Genomic DNA, 19453 nt, shown 5'->3' on the forward strand with positions numbered 1-19453 from the left:
TAGCAGGAAAAGTAGGTCATACCAGAAAATAATTTGCTTGCGGTTGCACAGTACTTTAGTCTTCGACGAACAGTTGTTCAGGAACTTAGTAGAAGGGAGAACATTTTTAATGGTCCAGGGAAAAACAATAAATGCCCTGTTTTCAGCTCGGAAACCTAATAATCCCTTCTGTCTAACCATTACGCCACCTAAGTGGTTATTAAAGACGTACAGCTTAGAGAGTGAAACCAGAGCAGCGACGACAGTATGATAGGAGGCAAATTGGCCAAAAGTAGAAAGCGTTTGGCATCTATAATGAATACAAAAATGGAGAAGAATAATGGGTGACACAAGAGAAAAAATATTCAAGATAGCATCTGTTTATGACACAGTTAGGCAAATACAGTTCAGTATTATATACGTCGAATAAATGGAGCGAACGCACAGATCTAGTTTAAAAATTGGAAACTTAACAAGAAATCATGTCTGTTCGTTGATCTAAAGTTTTTTGCTCTTGACCCACTGTCTGAAAACAGGAAACATGTAACCCGGGCAAAATTACTGAATCTGCGTATCACCTGAGGCATTAGGAGTTCGGCCAACGGCAATGTCTTGCGCAATTTTAGAGCTTTTGTCAAGTGTTCGAACGGCTTCTTCCATTCTCCTGAAAACCAAATATACCCGTAATCAACACATCAGTTCATCTTTTCCAGCATATTCCATTTGAGTGGATTAAAAATAAAAACCCTGAAAAATGTTCCTGCAAAATAACGTAGCGTAGTAAAAAAAACGTATCAAGGCTAAACTGGAGTTCCGAAATCTTACGTTCACATATAGGCTTGTAGACTGTCCCAACACAAAAACTCTTCTCAACAAAAAGCCTAGTCAGCAAAGGTCACGCAAATTACAAAGGGAGTTGCTTCTACCCAAGATGAGAGGTCAAGTGGTTAGCGTGCTAATGCAGCACAATGGGGTAGGAGCCTATCACCAGTGCCATCGCTGTGATTTCATCGAGCTCATGCTGGTTCCCACTCGGGTTGTAAGTGGAAAGGCCTTGCAGTATCCTGCAGTTGCTTGTGGGTTTCCTCCAACCATAACGCAGTAAATATCCCTCATTATGTCGTAAAGGGGCCCTCCGTGGCTCAGTTTGTTAGCGCGCTAGCGCAGCGTAATGACCCAAGAGTCTCTCACCAATGCGGTCGCTATGAGCTCATGCTGGCTTCCTCTCCGGCTGTAAATGGGAAGATCTGTCACCAACCTGCCGATGGTCGTGGTTTTCCCCGGGCTCTGCCCGGTTTCCTCCCACAATAATGCTGGCAGCCGTCGTATAAGTGAAATATTCTTGAGTACGGCGTAAAACACAAATCAAATAAATAAATCATTATGTCGTAAAGCACCAATGAAATAAATAAATATAAATTATAGGACGCTGATTGACACAGCTGAGTGGATGAGCCAATAGAAATACCTGACAGGTAGAAACCTTGGGATCCATTCCAATGTACATCGAGGGTTGGGAATTTCGGTTTGACACAAAATGTCTGGAATGGGGAATGCACTTTTACGAAGGTGACATTCAACGTGAACTCTGTCCTCTTTTTCAGTTTCCATTACGCTTGTAATCCAACAATGACAGGTCCAGGTAACCGGCTGGCCACTATTCACCACAGCAGCCACGTCCTTGTGAAGGTCTGTGTTTTCAGGCAGGGGAAGCTCAGGGTACCTGATGCACAGGTAATCAGCAGATGAGTTTGAATACTTGATCTGACGTTCTTTGCAAAATCTGACAGGAAGAGAGAATTTGCCCTTCACTTCAAGTCCTTTGGCGCCCTGTGCTTTGTGCCATTTGATGTCCACATTGTGTAGAAACAACGACTCTTGACTGTCAACAGAAGACACTGCTGACTCCATACTCAAGACTGGAAGCCATGCTTCCTTGTACGCCTTTTCATTATTGTATCGGAGTTTTGATGCTGGTTTGGAGCTCACATCTGCAAAACATGAAGCGGGGTCTCTGCAATGTTCCAAACAAACATCCAGCCGTGACGTAAGGCTAAGAAGTTGCAGTGTTGGGGACAACATGCCACGATCCAGTGAAGCACTCATTTGAGCTTTCAAAACAGCACAGTTATGAATCTCGGTTGAAACGTTTCTCAGATGTCTGATAATTTTCTTATTACTGCCAACCTCTGAAGTGACATCTTGGACAGAAAATCTATCCAGGATTCCTACAGATTCCAACACATTCGGCAAACTGCAGCTCGTAGATAACTGCATACCATCATCGATTTTACCAGATATGGGCTTTCTGGTGGAACAAAGCAACCGCTGCCAATCGTAGGCGGATACCTTCGACACAAACTTGTCAGGATCTAGCTTGATGGTATTTTGTGGGAGTACCTCTATCTTCTCTGTGCTCTGAACATCTAACTCGTACACTCTCTTCCGCCAGTGTAACAAAACACTCTGACGCTCTTCGCTTACAGTCGGCATCTTGCTGGGAGCTAACTGGGCAAGCTTCACTTGTCTCTTTGATGGGGAAATTTCACGAATAGATGGAATCTGCAGTTCTACTGCTGCTTCAGACACTCCCTCTACAACAGGATAGACAACCAAAGGCCTCTCTTTCAAAGCAGCTGCCAGTTGTAGTAAATAACAGGCTTTGTGATAGCGAGAGGCCAACACAGATGCATCAGTTGTCTTCCTGCACAGTCTCTCAACGTCTGCCGGACTGTAAGGACATGGTTTGCTGTCGATCAGCGCACACACTAGCCTCTGGGCCACAAGGTCAACATACCTGCGGATAGGGCTGGTGAAATGCACGTAATAGGGCAAATTCAGCGAATAATGCCCCGATTCCTCCTTATCCAGACTTCCAGAGCAAACATAAACGGCCCTTTCCTGTATTTTATACAGCTGCAACTGAGCGATCATCTGACTAGGGTGCTTTTCAGCCTGAACAATGAGCTCTTGAACAGCTCTGTAGTTTCCCGAATCAGCTTCTCGACACATGGCCTCCCATGTGGATGTCAGCAAGCAGAACTGTTCAGGTATCTTTATCTTGTGGCTACTAATGAAGTCGAAGACACACTTACATGCGGTTTTGCATTGACATATGGAGTAGTCTTCAAGAAATGGTCTAGTTAGGGCCACAGTATTTGCGGCGGCAGCAGCATGAGTTTCTTTCCACTTCTCCAGAGCAGCCGGGTGAGGGAACTGTTGTTGCCGTAGCGGGGTACATTCTGGGAAATGTTTTATCAGTAATTCGCCCATCTGATGGTTGGTCATGATCATCAGTTCCTCTACCAACAGGTGAGCATTTGGAGACTCTCGGGATTCTATATCCATTTGATGAGAGAGGTAAGCATTACCAAGACGCTGATATCTCCATATCTGAGCAAGTTTACCCAAGGCTAGCAAGCGGCTCCTAATATCTTCATGCGGTGTCTCAGTGTCATGGAGAAGATTTTCTACATCTGTGTAGCTGAGGCGCTTTGCTTTTATTATACAGCGTTCAGGATCAACACTTAGAATTTCCCCTTCACTGGAAACTGTGAAGAAGACAGAAACGGTCAAGCGGTCAGTGTCAGGGAGCAGACTGCAAACATTTGTGCTGAAATGTGGGTGCAACATGTGGATGGTTTCCGCTATCATTGGGTAGAAAGATACTCCTCTTCCTGCAGCTTCACGATCAAGGGCAGAGCCAGGAGGGACAAAATATGAAACATCAGCAATGTGGACACCTACAAGGTACCTGTCATCAGGCAATCTTTCAAGACTGAGTGCATCATCAAGATCCTTGGAGAACGGGGGATCGATGGTAATTACTATTTTGTCTCTGTAGTCCAGTCTGTTCTGTAAGACTTCATGAGGACGTTGAATACTATTGGACTGTTGTTCTTGTACAAATTTCTCTGTCTCAGCTGAATATCTCTTGGGAATCTGGTATTCTATATTCAGGATGTTTATTCCATTTTCAATGCTGTTGCCAGGTGGAATGACATGGACAACAATTCCAAGTGGCAGTGTAAACTTGGCATCCCACTTCAAGTATCTCACAACATACAGTTGATTTTCAGCATTTTGGAGGTCGACTTTCACGGGACGATCCGGGCGTATTTCCCTGTCTTTTGTGAATTTATATACTTGGACATATCCTTTCAATGATTTCTTCAGCTGGTCTTTCATGGAAAGATTATTTATCCTTGGAACACCTCTGTTCAGTGGAATCATTACACCAGTATTCTTTGGTTCTACCGTGCATATAAACAGCCTGTATCTCGGATCCATGCAATTTTTCAGAATTCCCACAACCTCGCCATGTACTGTTTCAGCAGAAGTTGATTCGCCACTGTTCACAACCTCTTTTGGCAACATTCTCACAACAACTTCGTCCCCATGAAACGCTCTTCCACACCTTTTTCGACAACTGATTTCCACCTCAGCTACTGCGCATTCCTTGCTGAGAACCTCTGCATACATTCGTCGACTCTCACAGTTAAGGATACAGCATACATACTGATCAGACTGATACTGGAGGAGATTAGTGAGTTCTTGATGAGTTAGTTCATTGTAGATTTTTCTGCATCCTTCATCCTCCACATCAGATTTATCGCTATCAGAGTCGTATTCTTTCCCAGCATCATCAGCCGATAAGAGCTTTCTCTTCCTTTCTTCTTTTGCCAGTTGAGGGCAACAGATGACGGAATGGCCATATTGCTCTTTAATTTCTATATACTCCAACTTCAGAGCTCCAGACAGCTCATTCGACGCTTCAGCTATACTTTTATCTTTTGTTTTAGCTTTCTTGTGGAATTTCACAAGGTCAGATTTAAACTCATGCATTGCTAACTGCTTGATAATATCATCAGGTTCCAGCATACAATCTAATTCCCAGTCATCCAGAAAGTTGCTGATGGTTACCTCTGGAAGATCAGCAGGTTTTGAAGTTAGTTTGGCTGCATCTGAAGATGTTGCGTTCGACGTGCTCTTTTGAGGTACTTTGGCGGCCTTTTGAGAGCCCTTACACGCAACCACCGTTGCAGGAAAGTAACTGATGGATCTACTCTTCTCAGCATGTTGTACAATTTTCTGTCCGTCGGTGGAATTCAACACGCTCTGAATACCCTGCTTTATGTCCTCCATGGTGAGCGTCTGTGGGTAAATACTTCTCAAGATTTGGCACTGTTTAAGATAAAACCTCCAGATTACTCTGCAGTGTCCTAAGGTGCAAAGGGACACAGGGTTTCCAATTACAGCTACCATGCTTCGTGCTCTTGTCAGTGCTGTGTTGAGGAGTTTTGGATTGGAAAGAAAGCCCAGGCTGCTGGTCAAATTCTGTGGGTCTGTTATTTGGTGGGTCCGCACAACGCTCACAAAAACGGCACGAAACTCGCGACCTGGAAAGAGGATAATGCATGCAACATATTGTCTTTCTAACATATTTATTCCGTTTTAGTGGCTTATCTGTCACATTTATGCTCTAACTTTGTTTAGGAGTTAATACAAAGTATGTTACATATACATATTTCGCGAAAGTAGCCTTACATGAGCCATCTGCTCCCAAGTTATGTTTCCAGAGTACGGTAAAGACATGGTCAGTAACAAGATAGTTGATGTACAGCTCTTCATTTAACGTTGACATTAAATAAGAAATGTGAAATATTTCATGTACAATAATCGGAAGAATTTCCCATTCTTAACTACTCAATAACACAATATTAGCCCACCTGGAATATTATGAGCCCTTTCACAAGTCACATCTTTCAGTTCATTTGATTTTCTTCTTAGGCCATTTCTTATGAGATGGACCTGAAAAAGATTTACAACCTATTACGTTGTATGTATTCAGTCTTCATATTCGCGAGGTAAAATCATAGTTTTGCCTGCATAAATAGAATTACAGTATATTTCACAAATAAATGAAATCTTCCAATCCAGCAGTTGTAGTACATCATATTAAATGTGAAGATTTGTCACATATCACATTGTCGTCGCTGTTCTATGATCTTACTCTCTAGGCTAAGCATTTTTAATTATGTCAAATATTCACTGACATGTACATGCAATGCCTTCATGCATTCTATCTGGTACCGACGTAAGGTTCCAAAACTCCACACCATTTCACCTTCACTAACCAACTTTGTGATAGTTACCTGATCGACGTACGATGTTGTCACGCAGATGGCTCCAGGATCTTTTGTTCCCCACTCATCTGGCCATTTGTTGTAAAGCTCAGCAACTCTCTCCACCACTTCTTCCATTTCTGCCGTGTTGTAGTAAGACGTACTGTGAGGTTCTTGTATTTCTTGCCCCTGCACAGAGTAGAATGCCAGAGGGCTTATACCCCTAACTGAGGGTATGTGGCTCTCTGAGATCAAAGTCTCTGGACCACCATAGAAAACAGAGGATAGAAACTGCAGAATTTCTTTCTTTGAGCGGTAGTTTTTGTTGAACAGAATTTGTGGAACATTTCTTTCTGAAATGTGATTGATGGCTTCCCTGTAGAAACTGCACATTCTCTCTAACAAAGAGTGATTAAACTTCAGGTTCCGGGCCTCTTCACAGTACACAGTGGGACCAAGCTGCATGTGGTCCCCAGTTAACACCACACATGTGCTCGGGTCGGCCAGGCATAAGGGCTTTATAGCTTCACACTCCAAGGCTTGGGCTGCCTCGTCTACAAAGATATGTGTGAAGAAGCCCTTCACCTGAGCGTGGACCAGGTACAGGGACATGTCTAGGGTTACGACACAGACCTTGCAAGTCATTACCTCCTCTTTGGATGGAATGAGGAAGTGGCCTTTGGTCAATGAGAGAACACAGTACTGACGTACCACCTCACTCACTGTGTTCACTCTCCTTCCAGGCCAGTACAGGCGCAACATCTTTGTCCCATCACCTCTTTCTTTCAAGAAACGATCGAGATGTTTCTCAATGTACAAGTCTGCAGACCTGGTGGAAGAATTTAAAAAAACTAATTTTAATTTTTTAGTATTCTTATATTGGAGAAGATGAAGGCATATATGTACCAGAATGCATATGATCTTTCTGCAATGTTACCAAAAAAATAATCACTTATTCTTAACACACAGAACAAATTAAGGTTATCGTAACTGCAGGCTTACTCACTTATTGCTCTCTGTACATATCAGAATTCTTGCATCAGGTCTCTCTGACAACAACAACATTGCAGCCTGAGCTAATGTCTCCGTTTTCCCTGTGCCAAACGGTCCATAAATGACCAGGGGTGAGGCGCCCTCTCTCTTGGCAACAATATGACGAACAGCTGACACTTGGTTAGAATTCAGCTCAAAAGACCTGAATAAAATGAACATCAACTGACTTACAAACTAAAAGTTTTTTTTTTTTACCTGACGGGATTTTTGGTCTTTCAAACATCAGTGTGGACAGTGCTTCGCTTTAGCCAAATTATCTTACTATCTACAACTAGACTACCAAAATCCGTGATGGATTTCGTTGAAGTCTATCGTTCTATGAAGTCAAGTGTCAATAACATTTTTTATTTTAAAACCTCAAGGAAAATTCTACTTTAAGGGTTTACTGAAGAAAATATTGCGTTTTGCTCAAATTCAAAAATTAATTTCTCCTTGCCACTGAAACGGCTTTTAATGAAATGTTAAAACGTGACATGAACCCATAAAACAGCATACAGTTCTCGGTAGATTGTATAATACATGTGCTGCGCTCGGGATAAAGAACATATAAGAATAAGAGCATATTATGAAAACTTCAGATATTAAACAGTTCCAAAGAACTGTTTTGTATATGTAGGCGAATATACAAATGGTAAAACACAATAAGCTGACTGATATTTTATTAACATAGTAATTAGTTTGATAGGATAGTGCGGTACTATCCAAAGAGTTTTCTTTAAGGCTTACATTTATCGTTCAAACGTTTACCTCAGATCAAACCCCTGCTTTGTGTCGCGGACTCTTGGGGCTGGTGATATATCAGGGAAGATGACGTCCATGTTCATGGCCATCTGATCCACAGCATAATGCATCTTACAGAAAACCAGTCTGTCCAATTGAAACTGGATCTCCACATCCAGCTTGTCCCCATGCTTCAGTTTAAGTGCTGAACAACACTCTGCTGGAAGGTGAAGATAGACATAGTTCTGTCCACGCCAGTAACCAGTCCCAGTGGAAACAATGGCCGCCTCATAGACACACTCCTGGCTGTCGTTTTGAGGAGCCAGAAGAACGTGGTTCACACTGGTCAGAATGAGCTCTCCTGCATCTGTATCTTCATTCACCTTCCCTTCGAGGGGGACATGAGCGTAGAGTTCTCCTGGGAGAGCACACAGAAACTCTCCCTCAGTTATGTTGTTTGACAGCTCAATGGTGGTGATCATGTTGTAACTGAAATTGCCAAGATTTTCATCAGTTAGTCACCTATATCAGAACAATTACAATGCACTCTTACCACTTCTGTGTAAGTCTCGCTTTGCGGGCTTGCCACACTTTTTTACATGGTTATCTTTAGTAGGGCGCTTATTTGACAGTTTACAAAAATTATGTCATGTCAAAGCGCAGCTGAGATTCATATTTTGATCATCGACAAGTTACATACTATCATGGTACATGATTTTTTCGTTTATAACATTCCATGTGTATTTCCAACATCTTTAGAAAACTGTTGTTTGCTTCTCAATGCTTGATTCTGTCCTAATTTAACTCTTTATATGCTTTCTTTGTTCTTTGATGGTTTGTGTTGAATGTCCTTTTGGGAATTAGCCTTACGATTATTGACCTCGAGCGTCCATTTTGGTTCAAAACTGGTATAGGAATGCCTGTTACGAAGCACTGATTCAATAGTCTTCAAGTGTATGCACGTGGAAAAAGTGTCCAAGGACCAAATATTTTGTTAACTTAGTGCAACCAATGACATTTTGGCTTATGTATGAAACCGTTGCGAATTCAGAGTACATAACCATTTCATTCCACGATCACTGAAAGTCTGGATTTTTTCCCAAAACAATTGGGGTTTTGATATATCATTAAACTTACCCTTGATATTGAACTCACCTACCTGGATATGATCTTGTGTCGAGTGAGTTCCTCTAGCTGCAGAAGCTTTGACATCCTGTGGGTGTAGTTATTTCGATTCAACTGATGCATCAACAAGTCCCGTGTTATAACACTCTCACTGGAATCAGGTTGCTTGTAGCGAGACAGAAGGTGTTTTTCAAGTTCATCTAGAACTTTGGGCATCTGAACTATTTTGCGATTTTCGCCAGTCCAACGGTCAAAGGTGTGTTTTTGCCTCAAATGTTTGATTTCTTCATGTATCACCTTATTTCCTATATCCACCTGAAGTTTTCGTACAACAACAACATCCAGGCCAAAGTCGAACACCACCCACTGACTGAATGACCCGAACATAGCTGCAGAGAATTGTACTTCCACAGTGCATTTGTTGTTCTCAGAAGATTCTGGTGAGACTAACATCTCTTTATGAGCAAACTGACAATTGCCACTGTTTCTGACGTTTCTCAGCTCAAAGTGAAGTCTATCTTTGTTGAGTAACAGAGCCACCTTTTCCAAGTGTGCATCTCCCTGACAACAGAAAATATACGGCTCACTGGCCCTTGTTAATTTTACATTAAAGTGACTGTCGTGTGCACTTCAAAGGAAATGCCATTTAATTGTCATAATATATTAGATCATATTCCATAATTCCAACCACACACACCTTTAACAAGCTTCTTTTGGTCAACAGACAGTTACACGTTTATTACAGGTACAGTATTCCTCTATAAATACCAATCAGCTAAAAAAACCTGGCTATTTACAAGCGGTAATCTGTTACCCCAGACTTACCGATGTCCTGATTTCAAACACCCACACGTAAACAGATCCTTTCGTATCCAGATATACACACTCGTTTCCTCTCATTGTAATATCCACGTTAGCAAGCGATTCAACCATCTGAAAACGAGAACCAAACATCCATTAACGTAACCTGTAGTACTGTGTAAAGCACAAATAAAAAGTTGAGAAGTTTCATGAGTCTAGGAAAATCTACCGAAGAAAAAACCATTAGTATCATTAAAACGACACACCCTTGTTGTTACTAACCACAAAAGAGTCTGATTCAGTACTGTAGAATCGCTCTAAAAGTTGATCCATGTACGAGTATACAAGATCCCGCGCCTTTTCACGATTCATTTTTCGCCACTGACAGCGCTCTGTCCATTCGGCCAGTTCTTCGGTAGAGTGAGCAAATTGGCAGAAGTTATACATCATGGGTGAGTGGGAGTATTCACAACCTGCACCATCCTTATGTCTGTACAAAACAGAAGTACATTTAAGTGAGTTTAAACATCATCACTCAGGTTTGATTGTACAAAAATCATAGGTCAGTAGTTTACTTAGTGGTCAACTACGCATTATCAAAAAGTATGGGTAAATTTTGTACTATTTTGGATGTAGATAAGAAAAATTACAATAATGAACGAGTTTATGCAAAATGCAGCAATTTTCAATGAAAATATTGCTCCAAGAAATCTGAAGGCATTTTGGCATTTATTTCATGTGCTACATTCACATATAATAGAGGCATCTTCACAGAAAGCACACGGGATTTACACATTCGCCATAATATTAATAATCAACATTAGGTGGTCACAATATACACAACAGGCATTGGCCCATTACCATGGCCTGGACAAGGATTACATCCAGTGTTGATAGTTAATCCTTGTTGATAGCGCTCACTCCACCTTTTATCGTTACTCTAAACTTGTTGGGACAATGGTGATCAGTTGCAAACATGAGCAGTTTTAAAATCTTTTATGGGAACACCCATGTTTCAATGTTACATGCTTTGGCTGACAAGTTACTCCTCGAACTGTAATTTCCGAAAAAATGTCGGTCTACACACAGTATATGCTCAGATTTTAATCTTTAATCACAGCACATATTGGTGTATCATTTCGAACATGTCTGCACATGCCAATAGTAACAATGACGATGTTCTGGTATTTGTGACAATTTGTAAGTTACTCGACATGTCATCTGCACCGGGAACTTGTCGTCCTGGTCTGAGTGGTGTTTGAGGTAGGACTAATACTGACCATAAAAGCTTAAAGACTTTACTAAATTAATCACAAAAGTCCATGCATTTTGAGACAATTTATGTATGTGAACATATAATTCGTTAATAACCAATGTGTATAAAGCCACGAATGAAGCATTCTACAGTATCACGTTTAAACACGACCAAATATATCGTTAAGACGTAGCCATTGAGATGTGCAAAAATGACGACATTTGCTTGGAATAACTTGTTCGGATAAACTCAAAACGCCATACAGTTAGCATGACTGAAGAATAAGAGACATAAGTGCCATAAAGGATATAATCGAGCCATAAGGCGACACAAAACATAGCCAGTTTTACAGTATAGTTTTGGAACAGTTTCGATACAGCTAGGCTTAGTAAGCTACAAATTACTGCAGATTACTGTTGTTTCTTAAAAATTTTTTCGATTATTTGTGCATAACTTCTGACTCACTTTGTACAGAGTTGATATTTTATTGCCACAGGCGGTTTTCTGTAGTTCCAAGAACGTTCCTTGTCTGAGCTGAGGTTGCGGCGGTGTTTCTGGGAGGACCTGTGCACATTCCACTGCCTTTCGCTGTTACATGTTACCCCGCACTGCCAGCAGTATTTCCGCAACATGGTGAGGTTTCTCTCACTGGTTTGTATAGACAATGTTAAGAACGTGTAATAATGAAAACAACCTCTGATAATACTAAAAACTTCCAGGTAAAAATACATTTAGGTTACACACTTAGTTATTTTCTCGAAATGAAAATCATTGAATCGGAAAATACTTTATCGGGAATTTGTTTGGATTCTGGAATATGGTTCAATGTTTCCTTATGGCTTAAATGAAAATGTTTATGGGTATTGGTAAGTTTACATACGGTCAACCACACGATTTTAACATAAACTAACCGTTCAAATGCCATCAACCAAGTCAGCGCAGCCATCGTAGGAGAATGTTTAATAACATGTCGATCAACATTCACACTTCCTCTAAAAATAGTAAGTGAAATGGTGACAGAAGTAACACCAATCCACTACTACACTTTCTAAACTACCCCAAGTGATCCGTGTATGTCAGGACATATTTTATTTTGAATCAGCCAGAAGAGTTCAAATTGCTAAAAACAGACTAACTAAAATTAAAGTACCTTGACAGTGGTCTTGATTTACACTACGAATATTAAAGGATGCAGAGATTTGCAATACTCTGCCGAATTATTTCAACATACGAGAGCCCTCCTGCATTTCCTACCAGTAGTAGGCCTACAGTCGTTTTAGAAAAAGTACTATTGTACAATTGCAAAAAGTTCAGGCGTCAATCGTATGTGGGTTCTTACAAACTCCAAACGTCTGATTAAAGAACATTCCTGGTGTCAATCCAACATCGCTAAATAGTACTGACAGCTTGATTGACTCCCTCTTAATTTCATCATAATTTTATATACCGTATTTTCTTAGTCGAGTAGTTTGCTTGAAACGTTTTGGAAACTCTATTTGGGATTATTCACCTTGAACGTCAGTTTTGGTTGACAGCTGATATTCGTTTATCGACGTATAGATACAGTTCAGGAGAAATAACGATGTCTATCTCTGTCCAATAAAGTGGAGAAAACTACTTTTTTGAGACAAGGGAAATAGCGATTTTGACTCAAGGGGAGATAATTGTGAGAGACTTTGCTATGGGAGCACTTATTCCACGATCATTGCCGATACTTTCAAATGCCTAAAACGAAAGCTTTATTGAGTTCTAAAACTTATGAGAAGATATTTTAAGAGACAACATGTTTTAGATTCAGGTTAGGGAAACACTACCTTCAACATCTGAATAAGAGGAAAATACCTCGGTTGTTCTATACCTTATAAGTACCTTCAGTGTTTCAAAAGAAGGGCCATGGGGGCAATGTGCTCCGAGGCAAGAATGCGTGAAAAGCGGTCTTTAAACGAGAATTCTATACACATGAATCTGTTGAACATAACAGCAGCAAGTTTTGTGGCCAAGCAATTCACAAAACACATGAACAATCCACTGTACTCTGTCATTTTAAGTAAGAGCAGACAGCAGAATCACGTCAGCCGACATAAACGAGACGGGTGGTACACATTCATTTCCGACAGTGACATTAACCGATAAATGTAGACAACTTGCTAGTGACAAATGTAGCAAGAGAACTTACTTGACCTCAGGATAAACCTACATCGGGTATCGGTATATGTATCATCTGGGTGTAGAAATATACTGAGAATCGCGGTACCTGCTCTCTGAAAACTGATATGTTACATATAACTGAAAAAAATCCAACATTTTGTTAGTGGTGAAGGAGGGAAAGCAATTAAAACATGATCAGTTAATACTTTCTAAAGTTTTAGAAATTTAAGACTTGTGACAGGCTACTTACAGTTATCTTTCAATAGTAGATTTGTCAGTTTTGAATATCTTCATCAGATCGCTCTTTTTCAAGGATTACCAAGGATTGTTCTCCTATCTCCATTGGCTTGTTTCCTCCGTTGGGTGCCGCTAATCGCTTCAGACGTTCGCTTCTCTGAGGTAATCCGTGTACCCTGAAAGTGTCGTCACGTACATATGTCTGCCTCCTGAGTGGCTGAATATACACTGTTTTTAATATATCTTGAGCATTTTGGAGTACTTTTCAAAAATCTGAAGACGAACACATGCAGAAAGGTGTAATGTAAAATGCTGCATGGGATTATCTTAGCAATTTAAGGATATATTTTGAGGGTACCTGTTCATAGAAGTCATATTAGGTTATATTCCTGTCAGTTTGAGGGATATGTTCAGTCATTGCTTTTTTTCTTCACATTACCAGGCAAAACTGTAGATTGCACCCAATATATGGCAAAAAGGCAGATCGGGGGTCGCATGACGGTTGTGGAAACTACTTTTTCGGGCTATGGAAATAACCCACGCCTGATTGGTTAAAATTGATAAAATGGTGGCTCTTTCGATTTTTTTCAGAATGAGCGATTTTATTTACTATGAATTCCAATACATCGGTTACGAAACATCACAAAAATAAAAAGGTAGGCCCATGCCTTTTAAACTTTATGTGAGATACTTTATCGATGCATGTATACATTTGGTCATTTTCTTTTAACATATATTTCCCGAAAGAGTACTCTGCAGAGCATAGGAAAATAACATATTTTTGTAGAGTGGAGTGGGGAAGTTGAGCTCCTATCAGCCCAAGGTGTACTAGCTTCATCTAACACTCACATATATGAATCTGGTGTGAAAAATCATGTACCCAAACTTAGACGTTCATAAGTAATATCGGAGTTTTGTGTCTATATAGCTTACCTTATGGCACCTGCGCCCAAGTAGTCGGGCAACACTATTTTTATTAGCCTGTTATGACGTTTCCGGTGTTTTCCGACCTGGTATAGTTATTTTTCTTGTCACCTTATTTCTTGGAACGAGTAGCCACTGCTCTGTCATGTAAGTTTGTGAAGAACCAAATGTAATCCATACCCTCGAATGTATTTAATTCTGAAAGCAAGGGGACCAAAATACATAAAAGAATTATATGGCTGAAAGCTGGAAGCCTATTGTTTTTGCTGCGATGAGTTTTTTCTTCCTTCTCTGATAACTGCTCTTTATTGTTTTGCGAGAAAACTTTGTATCACGGCTGTTAACTTCTACCTGCTGGTGTATAAAACTTAACCCACTTGTGACCCACTTAGACGGCATATTGGAGAGGTAATCTGAAAAAATTCTCCCCCAGAAAATTGATATACATGTGCAAGACTAATACACTGTAAGAGCCTTCGGGTCAAAGAAATTAGTCAAATTTTTGGGGTCAGTTAGGTTGACCCAAACGTTTTAGGTGAAACAACATTTCTTTTCTTCTAGTCGAAAAGTCAAATCAATATGGGTCAATTTCTTGAACCAAATTTTTGACTCTAACAGGTGATTGATTTCATGTACTCGATCCAAAATAACAAGGTTAATTTCTTATTATATGGAGTTTGACCCAAATTGTTTGGATTGAGAGCTTGGGCCAAATTTTTTGACTTGCACAAGTGTCCGCTCGACCCAAATAACTTAGTTTCTTATGAGTCTAATTCAACCTCGGCTTAACTTCATTGAAGTGCATGCTAGTTAAAACATAAGAGATATCCCAGAGACAGATATAAGAAACCCAAATTATACAACATATACATGTATATAGCTATGTAGGGCCCTCATTGGCTCAGACTGTTAAAGCAGTAAATTATGGTCAATCTCTGAACACGAGTCAAGAGTTCAAATCCAGCTATCTCTGGTTTTGCTGCAGCTTTAATGATGGACCTGATGGAGAATTCTCTCCATACGTGACTGGTTTCTACTTGTTAAAGGAGTAATGACATATACCAAAAGGTTTCTGAATATATTCTGCAATAAGATATGTCTACTATTAGTGATTAGACACACACACTAAGTTAATTGTGTAATTAAGGAAGACAATGCGTTTCATGTCAGACAGTAGAGCTGAAAAAGAGATCAACTTGTTCCCTCCAAACAGGCATAAAAAGATAAACCCTACTATGTAGCGCAATATATGCAGGCCTTTTATTGGATATTTTAGGTTTTTCCAAAATTCATATTTCAATCATTTTTTGTTTTCTCTCTCAATTTTCAATTTTATTGACTTCAAGCAACGGTCATGTGTTCAACTATGTTAGACATTACCATCACATAACATAGCCTACACTGTGCAAAGGTAATGATATACATTTGTCCTTTAGCTAGCAGTTTGAAGGCTGTATTTGGTTGTTTTTGAGCCCTGATGTTTGGCATGAAAACGACTCTCTCCAGATCTTAACATTTTCCCTATTTTACACAACACAACAACACACCCATGAAAATGGCCCTCAGAATACAGTTTCATAGAATCAGAGTATCCCAGATAGAACATACCGATCATATTAAGACTGCACACTAATTAAATTCTTTCTAATTCTGCCATATTGTCTTGTAAGACGATTGCGTGTTCTAAAACATGCAGAACATTTTAAATTTGTGATTTAATCACCAATCCCAAGACAAAATGCTAAGAGAATTTTTGACACCACCGATGTTAAATCAATCAGTCAAGGTTAATTGTTGATGTCAGGTACATGCCTTAAGCTTCATCTTATATGGTAGGCCTGTAAACTAAAATATATCTGCGAATCTGCGAAATTTTTTAACCATACATCGGTTTATGCTAAGTATAGCGCAACAATAAAGGCTCAAAATACATGCATATTCAACACTGAATATATACAACATATACAAAACCACCTCTAATTAAGATCACACTAGGTATGATCAAATACAATGACATTGACTAAAACATGCATATCTCTTTTTGTCTCTCATACATGTAACTAGCATGTCAACAATCCTTATGTAGTAACGTAGGGCACCCACATGTTTTGTTACTGTTTTTTTTTGGGGGGGGGGGCGATATTACACTTTGTATTAATAAACGGTTAAAGAAATGTAACCGACATAAACCGTAATCCTTGGATTATGTCAGAAATTTCCAAATCTGTGGGTAGTATGCCCTAGACAGACGCTCGCGGTTTATTTCGAATCACAAGTCTAACATGTAGAACGTTCTACATGTTCTTGCCCGTGCCCGTGCCATTGTCTTACAAGATAATGCCAAATATTGAGAAAGGATTGAATAAGGGTAAAGTCTTGATAAGAACTGCATACCCCTGCGAGTGATAGTTTTGTAAAATGTGTTTATCAAGATTGTTATCAGTGCTTTTTAGTAATGCAGTTGTGCGTGGCTCATCGAGTGAGTGAGTTAGTGAGTGCTTGGGGTTTAACGTCGTACTCAACAATTTTTCAGTCATATGACGACGAAGGAATCATTAGGGTGCATGCACGTGTAATGTGCCTCCTTGTTGCAGGACGGATTTCCACCGCTCTTTTATTTAGTGCTTCATTACTGAGACGACTTACCGAAGGCAAGTAAGCCGCCCCGCCCGAGCCATTATACTGATACGGGTCAACCAGTCGTTGCACTATCCCCTTCATGCTGAACGCCAAGCGAGGAAGTTACAACTTCCTCTTTTAAAGTCTTAGGTGTGACTCGACCAAGGATTGATCCTGGATCTACCGGTCCCGAAGCGGACGCTCTACCAACTGTGCTATCCGGGCCGGTCCGTGGCTCATCGAAGTAACCTAAGCGTGCTTATGCCATTGACCTCCAACCCAAGACTTTTTATATCGGAATAGTTATGATTGGGTTTAGCTATATTCTCAACCCAAATATCACCTGTCTGGAGCACAAGTCTGTAGCCTTTGTACGAATTACGCTGTTAGACCACTGCCAGCTGCAGAAATGCATGCAGCTACATGTAGCTGGTAGGCCTATACAGGTCGTTTAGTCTGTTTTCAGTGGTCTTACCGGTATCGATTACTATCATTACCAAGGTCTTACAAGTAATGGAGTATTTCTGTATAAGCTTGGCCTACCTGTACAAATATGTCAAATGAGGACGATTTGGAGTGATTAGGCCCTATTTAGTTTTCCGTGGTAAAATTCAGAGTAAACTGACAGATTTCAATATGCCGTAATATGTAGTCTAAACAATAATATCTTCATATACGTTACGCGACATGTTACACATGAATACAAAAGAAAATTAAGAAAATTACCTTTGGTGTTCCTGACAGGTGAAGTAATGACACAGCCGACCCATGAAAAGACACCCACAGCCAGATAACGTTTATATATCACCTGATGCAGACACGTATCTCGTATAAACACCTGCAGAATGCTTATATGTCATGACAAAGAAGTAGTCAGTGCGGAGGTTTACCTTTGTAAATAAAATAGGCCAGATATATATATATATATATATATATATATATATATATATATATATATCATTTCGCAGAAACGGATCTGCAACTTTCGCTTTCACTTTAATTTATTGTCATGTGTGGCAAACATGTACAGACTTGTCAACATTCTTTTTTTTTCCTTGGGTGTTATATGCAAGACACCACGAAGTTCCCCGTACTAAATACGTAGTCCCATTAATAGTGCTACACAGATCAGATATGATTCCGTGATGCATTTTGATAATTTTTTTTTCTTTGTCATAGATCACCGCGGTATGCGACAGAAATACTGGCCGTGTGGGATCTCAAATGAGAATCATTTATTCTTGATAACAAACTTGGACAAATCATTCTTTCATACAACCATATATTTGGCATGTGGCCAACAATATTCTTACAAACACTGGATGCATTCATAACACGGACAGATAGAGCACATACATAACCATATGCACGACACCGCATGCGGCGTAACTGTAACCCTAAAATAGCAATGACACCAATAGTGTTATTTTGCCTTCAGTTTAGTTATGACACATGGTGATAACATGAATACAACGGGGAATCCCATCGCAAAACTGAATGCTTTTCCGTGTGGGGGTTTCTAACCACCTCTGTTTAGGACGAAGTTTATAGGAGAGCTGCGTTGATAAGTTCTATCTTAAACGACCATTAAATTAATTCACGAATTGAAAAATCTCAGGCACATCTGTGCATGGTCTCCTACACATTGTTATGTGCACGACTGCCGTCAGTTTCTAAAAATAGCTTGCCACTGTTTACATATGCTGAGTTCAGGGAGTGCTGTCTGCCTCTACCTTAGAATATTCCAGAATGCGCTCAGTTCGGTTCCTGTTTGTTTACATCAAGTGTTCAGGAATTTTCTTATTCTGGACAATTCCACCAGGCTATATAAGACGGGAGAGAACAAAGAACGGAGAAAGGAGAATTATTGAGAGCTTGGATGCTTTTGCTGTGTATTACTTTAGTAGGCCTTTTGTGCTGAATTTTGGTGTCTCTATAGCCTCTGGCTTTGTTAGATCCTATCTCCACAGAGCATTTGTTCAGTCTGAACTTGTATGTTTAATTTGTGCTCTTGTATACACAGTGCTTATTAGTACACGGACCCTGTCTGTGGAATTTTGTGTATATTTCGTCATACACTCAGTTATACTGTGGATTTTCCCTCTTGTGAATTTGCCTCTGAGCATTTATGCCTGTGTGGTATATATTGTGGAATATATGCGTCTGTTTGGACTTGACACCGTAAGTACTTTAGTATTTGTATAGATACTGCTATCCTTTCTTGTTAAACTTAAGTACTTTAGTATTTGTATAAGTCTTATTATCTGTTCTTGTTAAGCTAATAAATTGTTGTAAAATAAAATCTGCTGGTTTTGGTTACTTTTTTGTGCGGCTAAACTGTCGTGTATTTCGAAAAAGCCATCTCTTTATAATACAGGCAGTTTGGGTCGTAACAACATCTGTCAAGTTTCAGGTGAATCGGCTGAAAGCTGTAGGAGAGTTGCGATCACAAGCATTTCCTCTCCTT

At 40.0% G+C, this 19453-nt stretch overlaps 1 protein-coding gene and 1 long non-coding RNA gene across 2 annotated transcripts in view; both read right to left on the minus strand.

Annotated features, from left to right (window-relative positions):
* The window catches only part of LOC135481774 (3'-5' exoribonuclease HELZ2-like), a 29274-nt gene extending 16910 nt beyond the window's left edge, over positions 1 to 12364 (minus strand). The window contains exons 1-11 of the mRNA XM_064761467.1: positions 11970 to 12364; positions 11524 to 11706; positions 10086 to 10293; positions 9828 to 9935; positions 9037 to 9563; positions 7905 to 8366; positions 7111 to 7299; positions 6135 to 6933; positions 5709 to 5790; positions 1448 to 5378; positions 558 to 643 (exon numbers count right to left, since the gene is read on the minus strand). Of these exons, the coding sequence (XP_064617537.1) occupies positions 558 to 643; positions 1448 to 5378; positions 5709 to 5790; positions 6135 to 6933; positions 7111 to 7299; positions 7905 to 8366; positions 9037 to 9563; positions 9828 to 9935; positions 10086 to 10293; positions 11524 to 11706; positions 11970 to 12004 (6610 nt within the window). The 5' untranslated portion in view covers positions 12005 to 12364. The remainder of the gene's footprint in view (positions 1 to 557; positions 644 to 1447; positions 5379 to 5708; positions 5791 to 6134; positions 6934 to 7110; positions 7300 to 7904; positions 8367 to 9036; positions 9564 to 9827; positions 9936 to 10085; positions 10294 to 11523; positions 11707 to 11969) is intronic.
* Positions 12365 to 13322: 958 nt separating this feature from the next.
* On the minus strand, positions 13323 to 17802 carry LOC135461543 (uncharacterized). Its single transcript, XR_010443369.1, has 3 exons — positions 17713 to 17802; positions 14377 to 14565; positions 13323 to 13619 (listed from the first exon to the last, which is right to left on the minus strand). It is a non-coding gene; the product is annotated as an uncharacterized LOC135461543 (long non-coding RNA).
* Between the last annotated feature and the right edge of the window lie 1651 nt (positions 17803 to 19453).

Source organism: Liolophura sinensis, chromosome 1 (assembly GCF_032854445.1).
Source record: "Liolophura sinensis isolate JHLJ2023 chromosome 1, CUHK_Ljap_v2, whole genome shotgun sequence".
In the NCBI taxonomy this organism is placed as follows: Eukaryota; Metazoa; Mollusca; class Polyplacophora; order Chitonida; family Chitonidae; genus Liolophura; species Liolophura sinensis.